General features: G+C 38.8%; 1 protein-coding gene across 10 annotated transcripts in view; it reads right to left on the reverse strand.

The window, feature by feature from the left end:
- Cdep (Chondrocyte-derived ezrin-like domain containing protein) overlaps nucleotides 1-12,537 on the reverse strand; it is a 70,369-nt gene that overhangs the window by 41,583 nt on the left and 16,249 nt on the right. For all 10 annotated transcript variants that reach the window (XM_069509763.1, XM_069509764.1, XM_069509759.1 and 7 more), the window contains exons 4-9: nucleotides 6,806-6,910; nucleotides 6,241-6,463; nucleotides 2,673-2,796; nucleotides 2,356-2,420; nucleotides 1,276-1,454; nucleotides 254-414 (exon numbers count right to left, since the gene is read on the reverse strand). In XM_069509763.1, the coding sequence (XP_069365864.1) occupies nucleotides 254-414; nucleotides 1,276-1,454; nucleotides 2,356-2,420; nucleotides 2,673-2,796; nucleotides 6,241-6,463; nucleotides 6,806-6,910 (857 nt within the window). The remainder of the gene's footprint in view (nucleotides 1-253; nucleotides 415-1,275; nucleotides 1,455-2,355; nucleotides 2,421-2,672; nucleotides 2,797-6,240; nucleotides 6,464-6,805; nucleotides 6,911-12,537) is intronic.

The following is a 12,537-nucleotide window of genomic DNA, read 5'->3' on the forward strand; positions in this document are numbered from 1 at the left end:
AGGCATCGTACCGGAACGCTAAATCGCTTGGCGGCTTGTGCCGGTAGGGTGGTAACTAGCCATGGCCAAGTCCTCCTCTCAGACATACAAAGTAACAGGGTTACCTGAAGGCAGCGCAACATAACCCTTTCTCTTGTGGCTGGCACGGCAATGGAAGAACTTGTGGTTCTCTCCACACGCTCTCTCTCAGTATCAGATACGTTACATGCTACACGGCTAGTGAGTACCCTGTCTAACAAGGGTTGGCGGTTACCTGAAGGAGGACCCTCGCGACATGACCCTGGTCTTGTGCCGGGGCAGGCGCGGCACGCTGGTGCAGCGGAAGAAGCCGTGGTTCTCTACGCACTTCTTCCAGAAGTTCTTGCATTCGTTACGACTATCGAAGAAGAACTCTACCACGTCGCGAAAGTGGGCCTGTCAAAGAAAAATTCACGTTAGAAATAATGTTGATAACTGAAATCCCTCGTTTAGGCATATTCATCATGATCAACCCATCGCCGGCTCACTGAAGAGCACGGGTCTCCTCTCAGAGTGAGAAGGGTTTGGCCATAGTCTACCACGTTGACCATGTGCAGATTGGTAGACTTTACACACCTTAAAGAACATTATGGAGAACTCTCAGGTATGCAGGTTTCCTCACGATGTTTTCCTTCGCCGTTAAAGCAAGTGATATTAAACGCACATAACTCCGAAAAGTTAGAGGTGCGTGCCCGGGATCGAATCCCCGACCTCCGATTAGAAGGCGAACGTCCAAGGCTATAACATATTTGGCTATCGCCAATTTGATTGTTAGCTATTGTGGCTAAAATTTCAATCGGCAAATTAATTTTTACTTAGGAGAATCTGCCAATGTAATTCCTCAGTTGAAAAATCAGTGCTTAATATATTGAACTGGAAAGTCTCATGAGGGAGATCTATTAGATAGAGATAGAGAAAAAACCAGCCAAGTGCGAGTCAAACTCGCGCACTGAGGGTTCCGTACTACAGTTGTAATTTTCCGACATTTTGCACGATAAATCAAAAACTATTATGCGTAAAAATGAATAAAAATCTGTTTACAATGTACAGGTAAAGCCCTTTCATATGATACCCCACTTGGTATAGTAATCTCTTTGAAAATACTAAATATTTGTTTATGAACATAATTTTTTTTTTGTGATGTAACCATAAATTTACGGTTTTCGGATTTTTTCGGACGGACGGAGACAGACAGTCAGACAGATAAGGGTTCCTTTATTCGTTTTGAAGTACGGAACCCTAAAAGTAGATACTCACGTAACCCTCCGAATGCAATTTGATGAGAAAGCGTTTCCTCTTGAAGGAGATCTTCCTGATCTTGGCCCAACTGAAGGTGTTGATCTTGGTGAAGTGCTGGAAGACCACGATGCCCATGTGGGCCACTGCCAAGTTTAACGGCACGGCTTCGTGATCCTTTGCGGCATGCATTTTTATACCTACAATGGAACCGTGAAATTTTGTTTGTAACTTCATTTGATTCCATACCTCAAAAATGTCACCCGCAAGTTGCAACTTTACAAACTTTAGTCATCAATGATCGCTTGATTTTAAGGTACTTTCATTAAGTTCTTCTTGTCTAATGCTATCTTTATCTCATCTATAGGGTTATGAGTGTAGTGACTGTATGAGTTTGACGATCCCGTTTTTACATGCGTATGATAATGTCATCCTTAGAGATTTGTAACTAACAGAGCGCCTACACATCTTATAAATCACAAGCTTATGCTCGCGACTTCGTCCGCGTCTTCGACTGCACAAATTTCAAACCCCTATTTCAACCGCTTCGGGGTTGAATTTTCAAAAATCTTTTCTTTCCTACGTCATAATAGCTATCTGCATGTCAAATTTCAGCCCGATCCGTCCTGTGGCCCTACCGCGGTTGTTTGACAGCTACAATGTCACGATCGCAATCATCTCTGATTGGTTAATGCTCGCTCACTATTGGCCACAATGCATTGTTGCAACAAGAATCGCACAAATTCAGCCAATCAGAACAATTGAGATTGTAATAATGATTGATGCAGGTTTTAGACAATCGCCATACAGAAGTTCGAGCTGTGCGTTGATAGATCAGTCAGTCAGTCAGTCAGCTTTTCCTTTTATATATTTAGATTATACGAATCAGGTATTCTCTAGACACTGATTAGTAAATGTACCTATAAAAAAGTGCTGCGCCATGATTCCAACGAGATATTATATTGATGGGTCCGATTCTGGACAAGCTATACCCAGACCATAGAAATGTTCTTGAGCGTTTTTATTTTGTGGATTACGACCGTAGTACTTGTGCCTACGGTACTATTACGTACTATAATATGATAACCTTGTTTTACTCACCATATAATTCGCATCTTCTCGCCGTTTCTAATAAATTCAAATCCGCCTCCGCCGGGCTTTGGCCACTGTAACAAGTAATAAACGTACGTGAACTTGTAGAAACGCAATGGGCATGGGTTTAATAAAACTGCCATACCCCTTCCAGGTTAGCCTGCTTCCATCTCAGACTGCATCATCACTTACCACCAGGTGAGATTGCAGTCAAGGGCTCATTTGTATATCTTCTTAAGAAAATAAATATCTTAATAAAATCTAAATAAAAAAAAACTATGCAGTACGAGCCTTAGCAAGGAGGAATACCACACAGATAAACTTACATATGTTTCTTATGGTTCTCCATTATTCTCCGCTCGGACTCCAGGTCCTGGCCGGGGAAGAACTTGTATCCGCTGAGGTACGTGTGGTCCGGATAGTCTTCTGGCACGAAGTCGCCACATTCCGCTGTTCAGAACAAGTGATGTTTCAAGTTAGTCTGATGTCCGAAAATTAATTTTAATTTAAGGATCCATCCACCTTTTCTTTGGTCGTCCTCTCCTCTTTTTTCCTTCCACATACCAACTTAACATTTATCTAAACTCTAAATAATTAAAAAGTTTTGGTTTCAATGGTGCAGTGCAGAGTATTATCCTGAAAAGTGTTAGTTGTCTCATAGTCATGAGTCACGCGATCTAATTATACTGTCTGCATAAATGATGGCTATCCTGAAGGTCGTCCACAACAATGAGTTTAACACATCACTGTCCCAACCGTGTCACACGAATTACGTTGTACATGAGTTTATAATGAGATTTAGTTTAATATTAGTTAACTGCTCATACAATTGTAGTTTAGGCTAAAAAATTGTAAGGGGAAAATCAGGCAGGCAAATTCCCTCTCTTTCTATTTGATTCTTGATTAAAGTTAGTACTTGCTAGGTTTCGGATCATTAATTTACTTAGGTATATTATTTCATTCATTTATTTTAGTCTATCTATACAACTTTATTATTAACAAAATTACAGAGATGAGAGAGTGAATGGGCGACCTTATCACTAAAGTGATCTCTTCTAGGCACTACTACTATTTGTGAATTTGAAGTAATTATGTGCATTAGACAACGCCAGAAATTATATTATGGCTCTGACTGATGAACAGACGAACGGACCGATAGACGGACGGACGTTCTTCGAAGGGTCATTTTCAGAAACCGACAGATAACATCAAGACTTGCAGGAAGCGGAACCGTGTAGAAATCTATTTAAGAGATTTACGTCCAGTGTCCAGTTATGGACTGTCCAGCAGGATGATTCGCTAACTCAGTTTCTAACACTGAATGATAGCCACGGAGTTCATTTTTTAATCCGTTGAAGGTTTTCTACGAAAAATATTTTAGTATCACCCAGTGAAGCAGCAATGTAGAACTAACATACCTCGGTGTAACACACCATCACCTAGCGGGACATCCACCAGTTGGGAGGACAATTATAAATGTTGGGATTGTGTTTGAATTTTGGCACATCTACCTCATTATTATTGACTACCTTATTTGTTTAATACACATGTTGTCATTCAAATATTTGTGCAAGTTTAAAAATAGACATAAATGGTCACTGATATTCAACAAACAGTGTCACGCGTCATCGTTACCGGATGACTCAAATTCAAATCTGAGCGACAATTTACAACATCCTCAAATTACACGAGTATCGAGCATACAACGACATGTAGATATCTATTATGAAGCAGATATCTGCTTAGAAAGGATTTTGGAACATTTAAACAAGCTAGTTTTGTTTATTATACACGTGCTGACGATACTTTGTTCGCATGGATTTAGTTATTAAAATCCCGTGGGAACTTTTTGATTTTCCGGGATAAAAAGTAGCCTTTGTCACTCTTCAGGTCTTTAACTGTATTCATGCAAAAACCTACGCCAATCCGTTGCTCACTACATCAACTCCGCCGCTGACGTTACGTATTTGATGTAGTGAGTGTATATTCATAGAAGTACATATAAAGAATCCTAACCGCACGAGGCGAGGCGGTGCAGTTCGGGTGCCGGTGGCTCTAATATAGCCCTGACCTTAAGATGGAAGCTGGCTAACTGGCTGGCAGTTTTATTAAACCCATACCCCTTATCATTTTCTACACGACATCGTACCGGAACGTCAAAGCGCTTGGCGGCACGGCTTTGCCGGTAGAATGGTACAGTACACGGCCGTAACTAATGTAGGTACATCGGCCTTTGGAGTGACATTTCGGCTTTGAGCATTGACTCTGTCACTCGTACCTATATGACGTTTTTCGGTCTCAACGACAGACACAACACTCTACAAATCTGCTATCTCCTTCTAAAGGTCGACGTACATTACTTTCGGCCGCATACTGCAAATGGTATCTATCCACGGCAATAATAGCCTCCCACCAGACATTCATGCATACTGCAGATATTACAAAAGCATAATATTTTTTGTGAATGAGAATAGATGCGACGTCATTTATGGAGTTGTAGATATGTAGCGGGGCGCAGTGCGTATTGTTTGACACTTGAAGCGTGTAAGCGAGAGCATAGACACACTGGATGCTTTGTTCTGTTGTGATGTGAGAGCCGAGAGCTCGTATAACTATAGAGCATACTACAGCGGATGCATCCTCCATATGAATAAACTTCTTGCAAAATTCTGTGCGGAATAATATTACTCCATTCAAGTTGAAAAGCTCGGCGATTGAGCTTTCTAACTTTTTCTCGAGTTGGATGCGATATCGGAAAAGTGGCGTAACTAGAATTGATTACCAGCTTAGTAAAACTTTAATTAAAAGTATAAGTATCTCTCATTTATATCAGTACCCTTGTTATAAATGCACGGGGCTGCAATGGCTTGTATAGTATGGTATAATAACATTGTAAATTGAAAAATTAAAAAGCGCAACCGCCGAGTTTCTTGCTGGTTCTTCTCGGTAGGAACGGCATTCCGAACTAGTGGTAAATTAAAACTACTTGACTATTCATAAGCACTTGTAAAAAGTTTACTTGAATAAAACATATTCTATTCTATTCTAATAATGCGAAAGTGTGTTTGTTTGTTAGTTTTTTGGTTTATTGTTGTTGGTGGATTGACGTGATTTTTTGCATGGGTTTATATAAAGACCTGGAGAGTGACATAGGCTATTTTTTATCCCAGAAAATCAAAGAGTTCCCGCGGGATTTTTAAAAACCTAATTCCACGCGGACGAAGTCGCGGGCATCAGCTAGTTTTAGTGTTCAATCAATTACCTTTGCAGTTCGCACTGTGTTAACTTTTTAAGTGAGGTTTTTCGCCCAAAGGTTAACGGGAAAAGCCTTTAGTAAAAAATACCACATAAAAATAAATATCGCTATCATAAACATAGGACCTTGAATGAACCCTATAGCTAACCCGAACACCGGATATTAACACTCATCAGATTAAATGCTATCGGCACAAGCAGAAAACATTCATTGTCCAATTTATATCTATATCGTATATCTTACTGGACCCATTCATGAATCATACTCGTGTGCTTGCAATAAGGGAACCCACTTAGTATAATGAGTTCTTTTTGTTAAGTTATGTGCTACGTTTAATGAAACATAAACTTGAATGAGTAACATGTTTGTTTTGAAGCTAAACTTGGAGCGGAACTTCGGAATAACCTAATTCACAAAAAGTGGAATAAAGGCATAAAACGCACTTCAACGTTGGCTCCAGAAAACTCACCCACCTTATATTATTTACATCGTGGAATTTCCTCAACCTACTCGGCGCTATGTTAGATTATGAAGAATGTGAGTCACCCTGAGCACATATTCAAAGGCTCCGGTATATTCGAACCAATCTCACCCATTTCTCTCATCCAATAGGCGAAATAATTTCCTTATGCCCTCACCTTGTACAATATAACTGGCCATCAACGCAGCAGTGTTCTCGTTGCATTGTATGCAGCCCTGCGCCAGGTCCCTCTTCACTTGTAAACAGAAGAGGTACCGCGTGAACTCCTCCTCAAGCCGCGCGGGGTCTGGCGTGTAGAACTTCACGCAGAACCTCAACGTTGGCTCCAGCATGGACAAGCCGACTTGACGGCACATTGGCTTTTCCACGTCCAACCAGTACTGTGGAATATTTTGAAAAAATAAATTATCATATTCAACCAACATGGATCCAGAGTTAGACATACACAGGTGATACTTCGGTTGTACATCCTCATCATTATCATCATGGTCAACCCATCACCGGCTCACTACAGAGCACGGGTCTCCTCTCAGAGTGAGAAGGGTTTTGGCCATAGTCTACCACGCTGGCCATGTGCGGATTGGTAGACTTCACACACCTTTAAGAACATTATGGACAACTCGCAGGCATGCAGGTTTCCTCACGATGTTGTTGTGAGAGAGCAATATCCGAAGCACATATTCGAGGAAAACGGATACTAAACATAAGAATTAGATTCATACCTTAGTCCCATTGGCATCTTGATATTCGAGTCCAAAGTAGTCTGCTTCTAGTAGGTGTAGCTGGCGACAGACTTGATCGAACAACACGCGACCGAGCGCCTTTGACTGAAACAAAACGTTACATGATAATATTGGCAATGATAGTTGAGAAATTTAAGATTATACCAAAGAAAATCGGAACTATATCTTTGCCTAAATTTTGTTTTAATCTTAAGTAGCTGTCATACCCCTAAAAATTGTTTTGTGAAGTTTTCCATACAGCACTGCATACGGTACAAAAAGACAACATTTTAGGTGGTCTTAAGCATAAATTAAAAGTAGCTTATGTCCGCGTAGACTACACAAATTTCAAACCCCTATTTCAGCCCCATAGGGCTGCATGCCAAATTTCAGCTCGATCCGTCCAGTAGTTTGAGCTGTGCGTTGATAGATCAGTCAGTCAGTCAGTCATTCAGTCAGTCTGTCATTCAGTCAGTCAGTCATTCAGTCAGTCAGTCATTCAGTCAGTCAGTCAGTCACCTTTTCCTTTTATATATTTAGATTTCAGAATCAGGAGATAGACCGTTATCTGTGTCCGTTATATACTTATAACCAACTTATCTAGTTCTCTATCCTTATCTATATGGATGGTAAAAAAAAATTTTACAAAAAAAATAAAAACCGACTTCGTTACATAAACACTAAAAATTGAAAAATAATTTAATTTATTACCGAATATATTATGTATACAAGAGTTAATATAGTTCCATAATAATACTTTTTGGTGCCGGTGCCAATTAGCTTTAGCTGCGCGAATCGTCTAGACTTCATATTTTTATGGGACTCCACAATGGCACCTCATTGGCACCGACCCCAAAAAATATTATTATGGAACTATATTAACTCTTGTATACATAATATATTCGGTAATAAATTAAATTATTTTTCAATTTTTAGTGTTTATGTAACGAAGTCGGTTTTTATTTTTTTGTAAAAATTTTTTATTTCACAATTTTTAGTGGCCCCATGGAATTATGCTATGACTGGTTAAAAATCTACTGTTTACTAAGCTATTACACTGATCGCGAGCAATTTACTCTTATCCGTTGAGGAGTTCCAGTATCTATCTTCGAAGATGTTCATCAGATCTTCACCAAATTGAAATGGGACCAACTTTGAAGTATACCCTTTCAAACAAAAAAAGAATTTTCAAAATCGGTCCAGGCGTTTTTGAGTAATCGGGGAACATACAAAAAAAAAAAAAAAAAAAAAAAAAAAAAAAAAGATTCCGACGAATTGAGAACCTCCTCCTTTTTTTGAAGTCGGTTAAAAATCTTACGTCAAACTACAAAGTCTAATTTTTTTATATTTTTTTCGGAGTAGCATTTATTATAAATCATGGCATACATTGCCAGACACCTTTTAACATTAATAGTAATAATAATTTATTAAACTTTAAAAGTGTCTGGCAGGGGGTTACCACCATACTAAGTGTCTGACAATGCATGACGTGAATTCTAATACTATTCATATCGTATCGTGCCGTAGTATAAAGTCATACTACGCCACTATGCTTTAGAGTTTAAACTTTTTTACACTGTTATGATGTGCTGGGACAAGTCACAAGCCCTGTGACTATGAGGCAAAGGAATTTCATATCACTTTTAGCCCTTTATTGCCTTTGTGGCTGAAGTCTGGCTAAATCGCTACAATTGCTACTCGAGCTTTCTAAAGTCTCTAAAAGGAAATTCTGTAATGTCACTCTTGATTTCAGTATGGTTTAATGCACTGTTCTTGGCTGAAAAAAAGAGAAACTCTTTTTAAAATTGCAGCTATTAACCAATAGTAATTTTGAAGACATTAAAGAGGATTTCAATTAATTATCAAATTAAATCCGTTTCTTTTTCATGAAATAGGATAGTGGCTAGTTACATTCTACTGGTAAAGCTGTACGCAAATCGATTTAGCGTTCCGGTACGATACCGTGTAGAAACCAATAAGGGTATGGGTCCAATACAGACCACCTATAGACGCCTAATAACCGGACACCCCTGATCGCCAAGTTTAGGCAGCATAAAAAGCATTTGCTTAGCATAAAACTCGGCCCACGCCCGCTCGGTACCCTCATTCAGCATATTGCCTTGATTACATGTATTTTGAGTCCACCAATCACAAACAAAGCATTCTCCCATGTCCCCGCCAACATTTTACGGTTTTGTTTTCATGCAAAACCTTGTATATGCGTACTCTTGAGGTTGAATTCTCTGTGGGGTCTGCCATTTCCCTTCCAAGTTGCCTGCTTCCATCTAACTTTAGACTAGAAAACATCAATAAAAAAAAAGAAAAACTTTGCAAGGAAAAATTCAATCAAGTAAGTAATTTCTTTGGAATCGATATCGTGCCCTCGACCTACCTACTCGTATCCATTGTATGCAATCGTAGCGACAAAAATAGCCGACCGAATACCCAATAGAGCGTAACTACTCGAGGGAGGGGTTGCAGAAATTTTATTTTATTTATTTTGTATTGAAATATGAAATGAATTTTTCAATACATTGATAAGTGGCTCTTCCATGACCGTCGTCAAAACTGTAATGTAGTCTATAAAATTGTCAAATGGTTAATGCATCGGCCTCCTATTCTGGGCTTAGATGAATTAGAATAATTAATCTAAGATTCTGGGTTTCAAACACGAGCACGCACCTTTAACTTTTCGACCATTTGCTTTTACGGTGAAGGAAAACATGGGGAGAAAACCTGCATGTCTGAATTTTCTATAATGTTCTCGAAGGTATGAGGTCTCCAATTCGCACTTGGTCAACGTGGTGGAATAATGCTTAAAGCCTTCTAATTAGAAGATGAGACTTGTCCTCCGTAGTGGATCGGCGATGGGTGGAGCCGATTGGCAGGCGATAAGCCTGTAATGACCTAAATCTTATTTTTTTAAAGATTTTAAAAAACCTAAATCCACGCGGACGAAGTCGCGGGCATCATCTGGATAATAATAATCATTAAAGTGAGTTTTCAAAAGCGCTAAGTCTACACTTAATTATCGAAGCCTTTACCAAAATAGTTAGACGGATATTTAAATGTATTTTCAAACATTTTATGAAGTAGGTTAAGAAGGAGGAAGGCCCCGACACCTCAGCTTCTTTTTATATATAAATGATTGAAAAGGCCAGGTACAAAATTTACTTGAGAAAGCTCCACTAACAAAACTGCAGCTCATAAATGAATGACGAAATGTTTATACATATTTAATGACAATTTAGATTTTAGATCATCGCGATACAACTTTGAATATAAACTATTCATGTCTCTTAATATTGAGACAAGTTACTAGTTTCAAACTCCATTAAAACTTAACTTGGTAGCGGTTAAAAGCATGGTCAAAGTGGACTTAACAAATTTCAAATCCCTATTTTACCCCCAGGGGTTGAATTTTCAAAAACAGTGGAGATGTTACAAAAACAAAAAGGTACAGCCAAATTCTGCCTATTAGCATGCAATATGTTACGATATATCTAACAACATGTACATAGTTTTGATAAAATTATTCTCTTATGCATCTGATAGTAATTGTAAACTTTTAAACATAATGTTTAGTTCAATTTAATTTTGTTTTGGTACTACTTGCCGTTAATAATCACAGCTGTGAAGACTAAAGGCTTGTTTAATATTAAATGGAACTTTCTGCCTGTTCTCCTTTTCTCGAATAGATCACTAAACCAATCTTGATATTTGGTACGGAAGATTCTTTAATTCTACTAGATGATCGTAGGTCATTTATTGGAACTGAAAAATATTTAATTCATGGAAAACTTTTTATGTATATAAATTCTGAATTAGATATAAAACTATATAGCAAGTATTATGAGGTCGCAGCACAGTGTTGCGAACCACCTCAACGAATTTATTTATATGTGACCTGTCCCCTCGCAAACATTTAACGCCCCGGTCGAGGGCACGGCATCGATTTAGAGGAAATTATTCGATTAAATTCGTTACTCGTAGTTAATCGACTTCCCCCATTGAGAACCAGGTATATTCCTTTTAACATTTCCAAGATTTACGTTTTATTCTCATTCATCTCATAGACACTCCGCATAATTATATTACAATCATTATCATCATCATCATATCGTCCTGTGGACGTTCTGAAAAACCTGCAATCTGCAAAACCCGTGAAAACTAGCTGCCCAAACTTATGACATCGCTAGGTCGAAAGAGGGTCTACGTACTTTGAAAAGTGCATAGGTAGTAATTTATTTTTAAAAGAATAAGCATTAAAGAGTTTTTCAATCTCAGGGATTTCGTGGAGAGTTCTTTGACGTCAAAAGGAGAGTCTTGGACGCAAGGCGCACTTCTTTAAATAGATTTATCGCTTGCATTTCACCCTCGTGAGAAAATTTATTACAGAAATAATATCCTACTGCCTCACCCCTTTCATTTTTTACTACCATTTTATTGAAATATCCAAGATATTGAACAAGGATTCGCTTTGGGGAATTTTTATTTTTAGCACTGTACTAAAAGAGAACTTGGTATTGGTATTTACTTAGTAAGATTGTAGGATTTATTTTGTTTCAAACCACTAACGGCGATTGCGCACTGCACTTCCGTCATCCGAGTTCTAGCCGTCATCCTTGAGAATACCAGCGATTATCTACGACATTATGTCATAAGCTCCCATACAAAACAAAAAGGAACGTATTTTCACGGACTCGGATTGGATGAGTGCATAACCACCGTAACTATGACAACTGAGATAAAACCACCATATCAGCATATTAATTTTATAACTTACAATATAGCAAGTAGGTTTGAACGTTGGCAACATCACTGACTTCGTTTCATGATTTAGGGAGTTTTTCAATACAATAGGTTTATTATACGGACAAGCCTTAAGAATTTTAAATCCATTAATCACTTTGCTCTCGAATAGACCATGAATTTCGAAATGGATTACACAGTACATTAATTACAGACAACGGCGACTAATAAGCTAGCAATTTATAGTACGCGACAGGTCGAGATAGCATTCGGGGTATGAGACGGGGGGACGGACGGCCCGCACGTCACCCGTGCCGTTTCGAGTCTCGACCTGTCACGTACTAAAGACGGCCAACATTCAAGTTTCAACTCGGGCGTATTTGCGTCGAGCCTTCCTTGACGTCCAAGGTGACACTTAAGAGCGCACTCCTTTTAGATTTTATCGCTTACTTAACTTTATGGGAAAAAGAATAACGAGATAATACAGAATGTACCAACGTTTTTACCGATTGCGTTTTCATTATTTAAAGTTAAGTACGTATGCCGACTCCATATGACAAAGGAAGCGTTGGGTTGTCGCCATAAAGCAGACAGCTAGGTCACTATGGAAAGAGAAGCATAAAGCAGACTCATTTGGTAAACCCTGGCCTATGCGTCAGAAGACGCAATGATCGCAAAGGGCCTAAAGTGCAGTTGTGAATTAATTGTTGTTATGTAAATTCAGCAATAAAGGCCTTATTTATTTATTTATTTATTTAGTTATGCCCTCTCCATACTGCACATCATGATTAAATTAGCTGTAACGCATTCTAGAGCTTTCTCAATTCCATATCCCTCTGATAAACGTGAGATCCGACAAAAGTAGAAGCAAGCAACGGTATCAAGTTAGCAATAAAAATATGCAGCCGTACGCAAGTCAACTCTTAGCTGGGTTGAGTACTTCAAGGCTCCTTTGGCGTCAGGTGACACTGCAGGGCGCT

The sequence above is a fragment of the Maniola hyperantus genome, chromosome 4 (genome assembly GCF_902806685.2).
Source record: "Maniola hyperantus chromosome 4, iAphHyp1.2, whole genome shotgun sequence".
Taxonomy (NCBI): domain Eukaryota; kingdom Metazoa; phylum Arthropoda; class Insecta; order Lepidoptera; family Nymphalidae; genus Maniola; species Maniola hyperantus.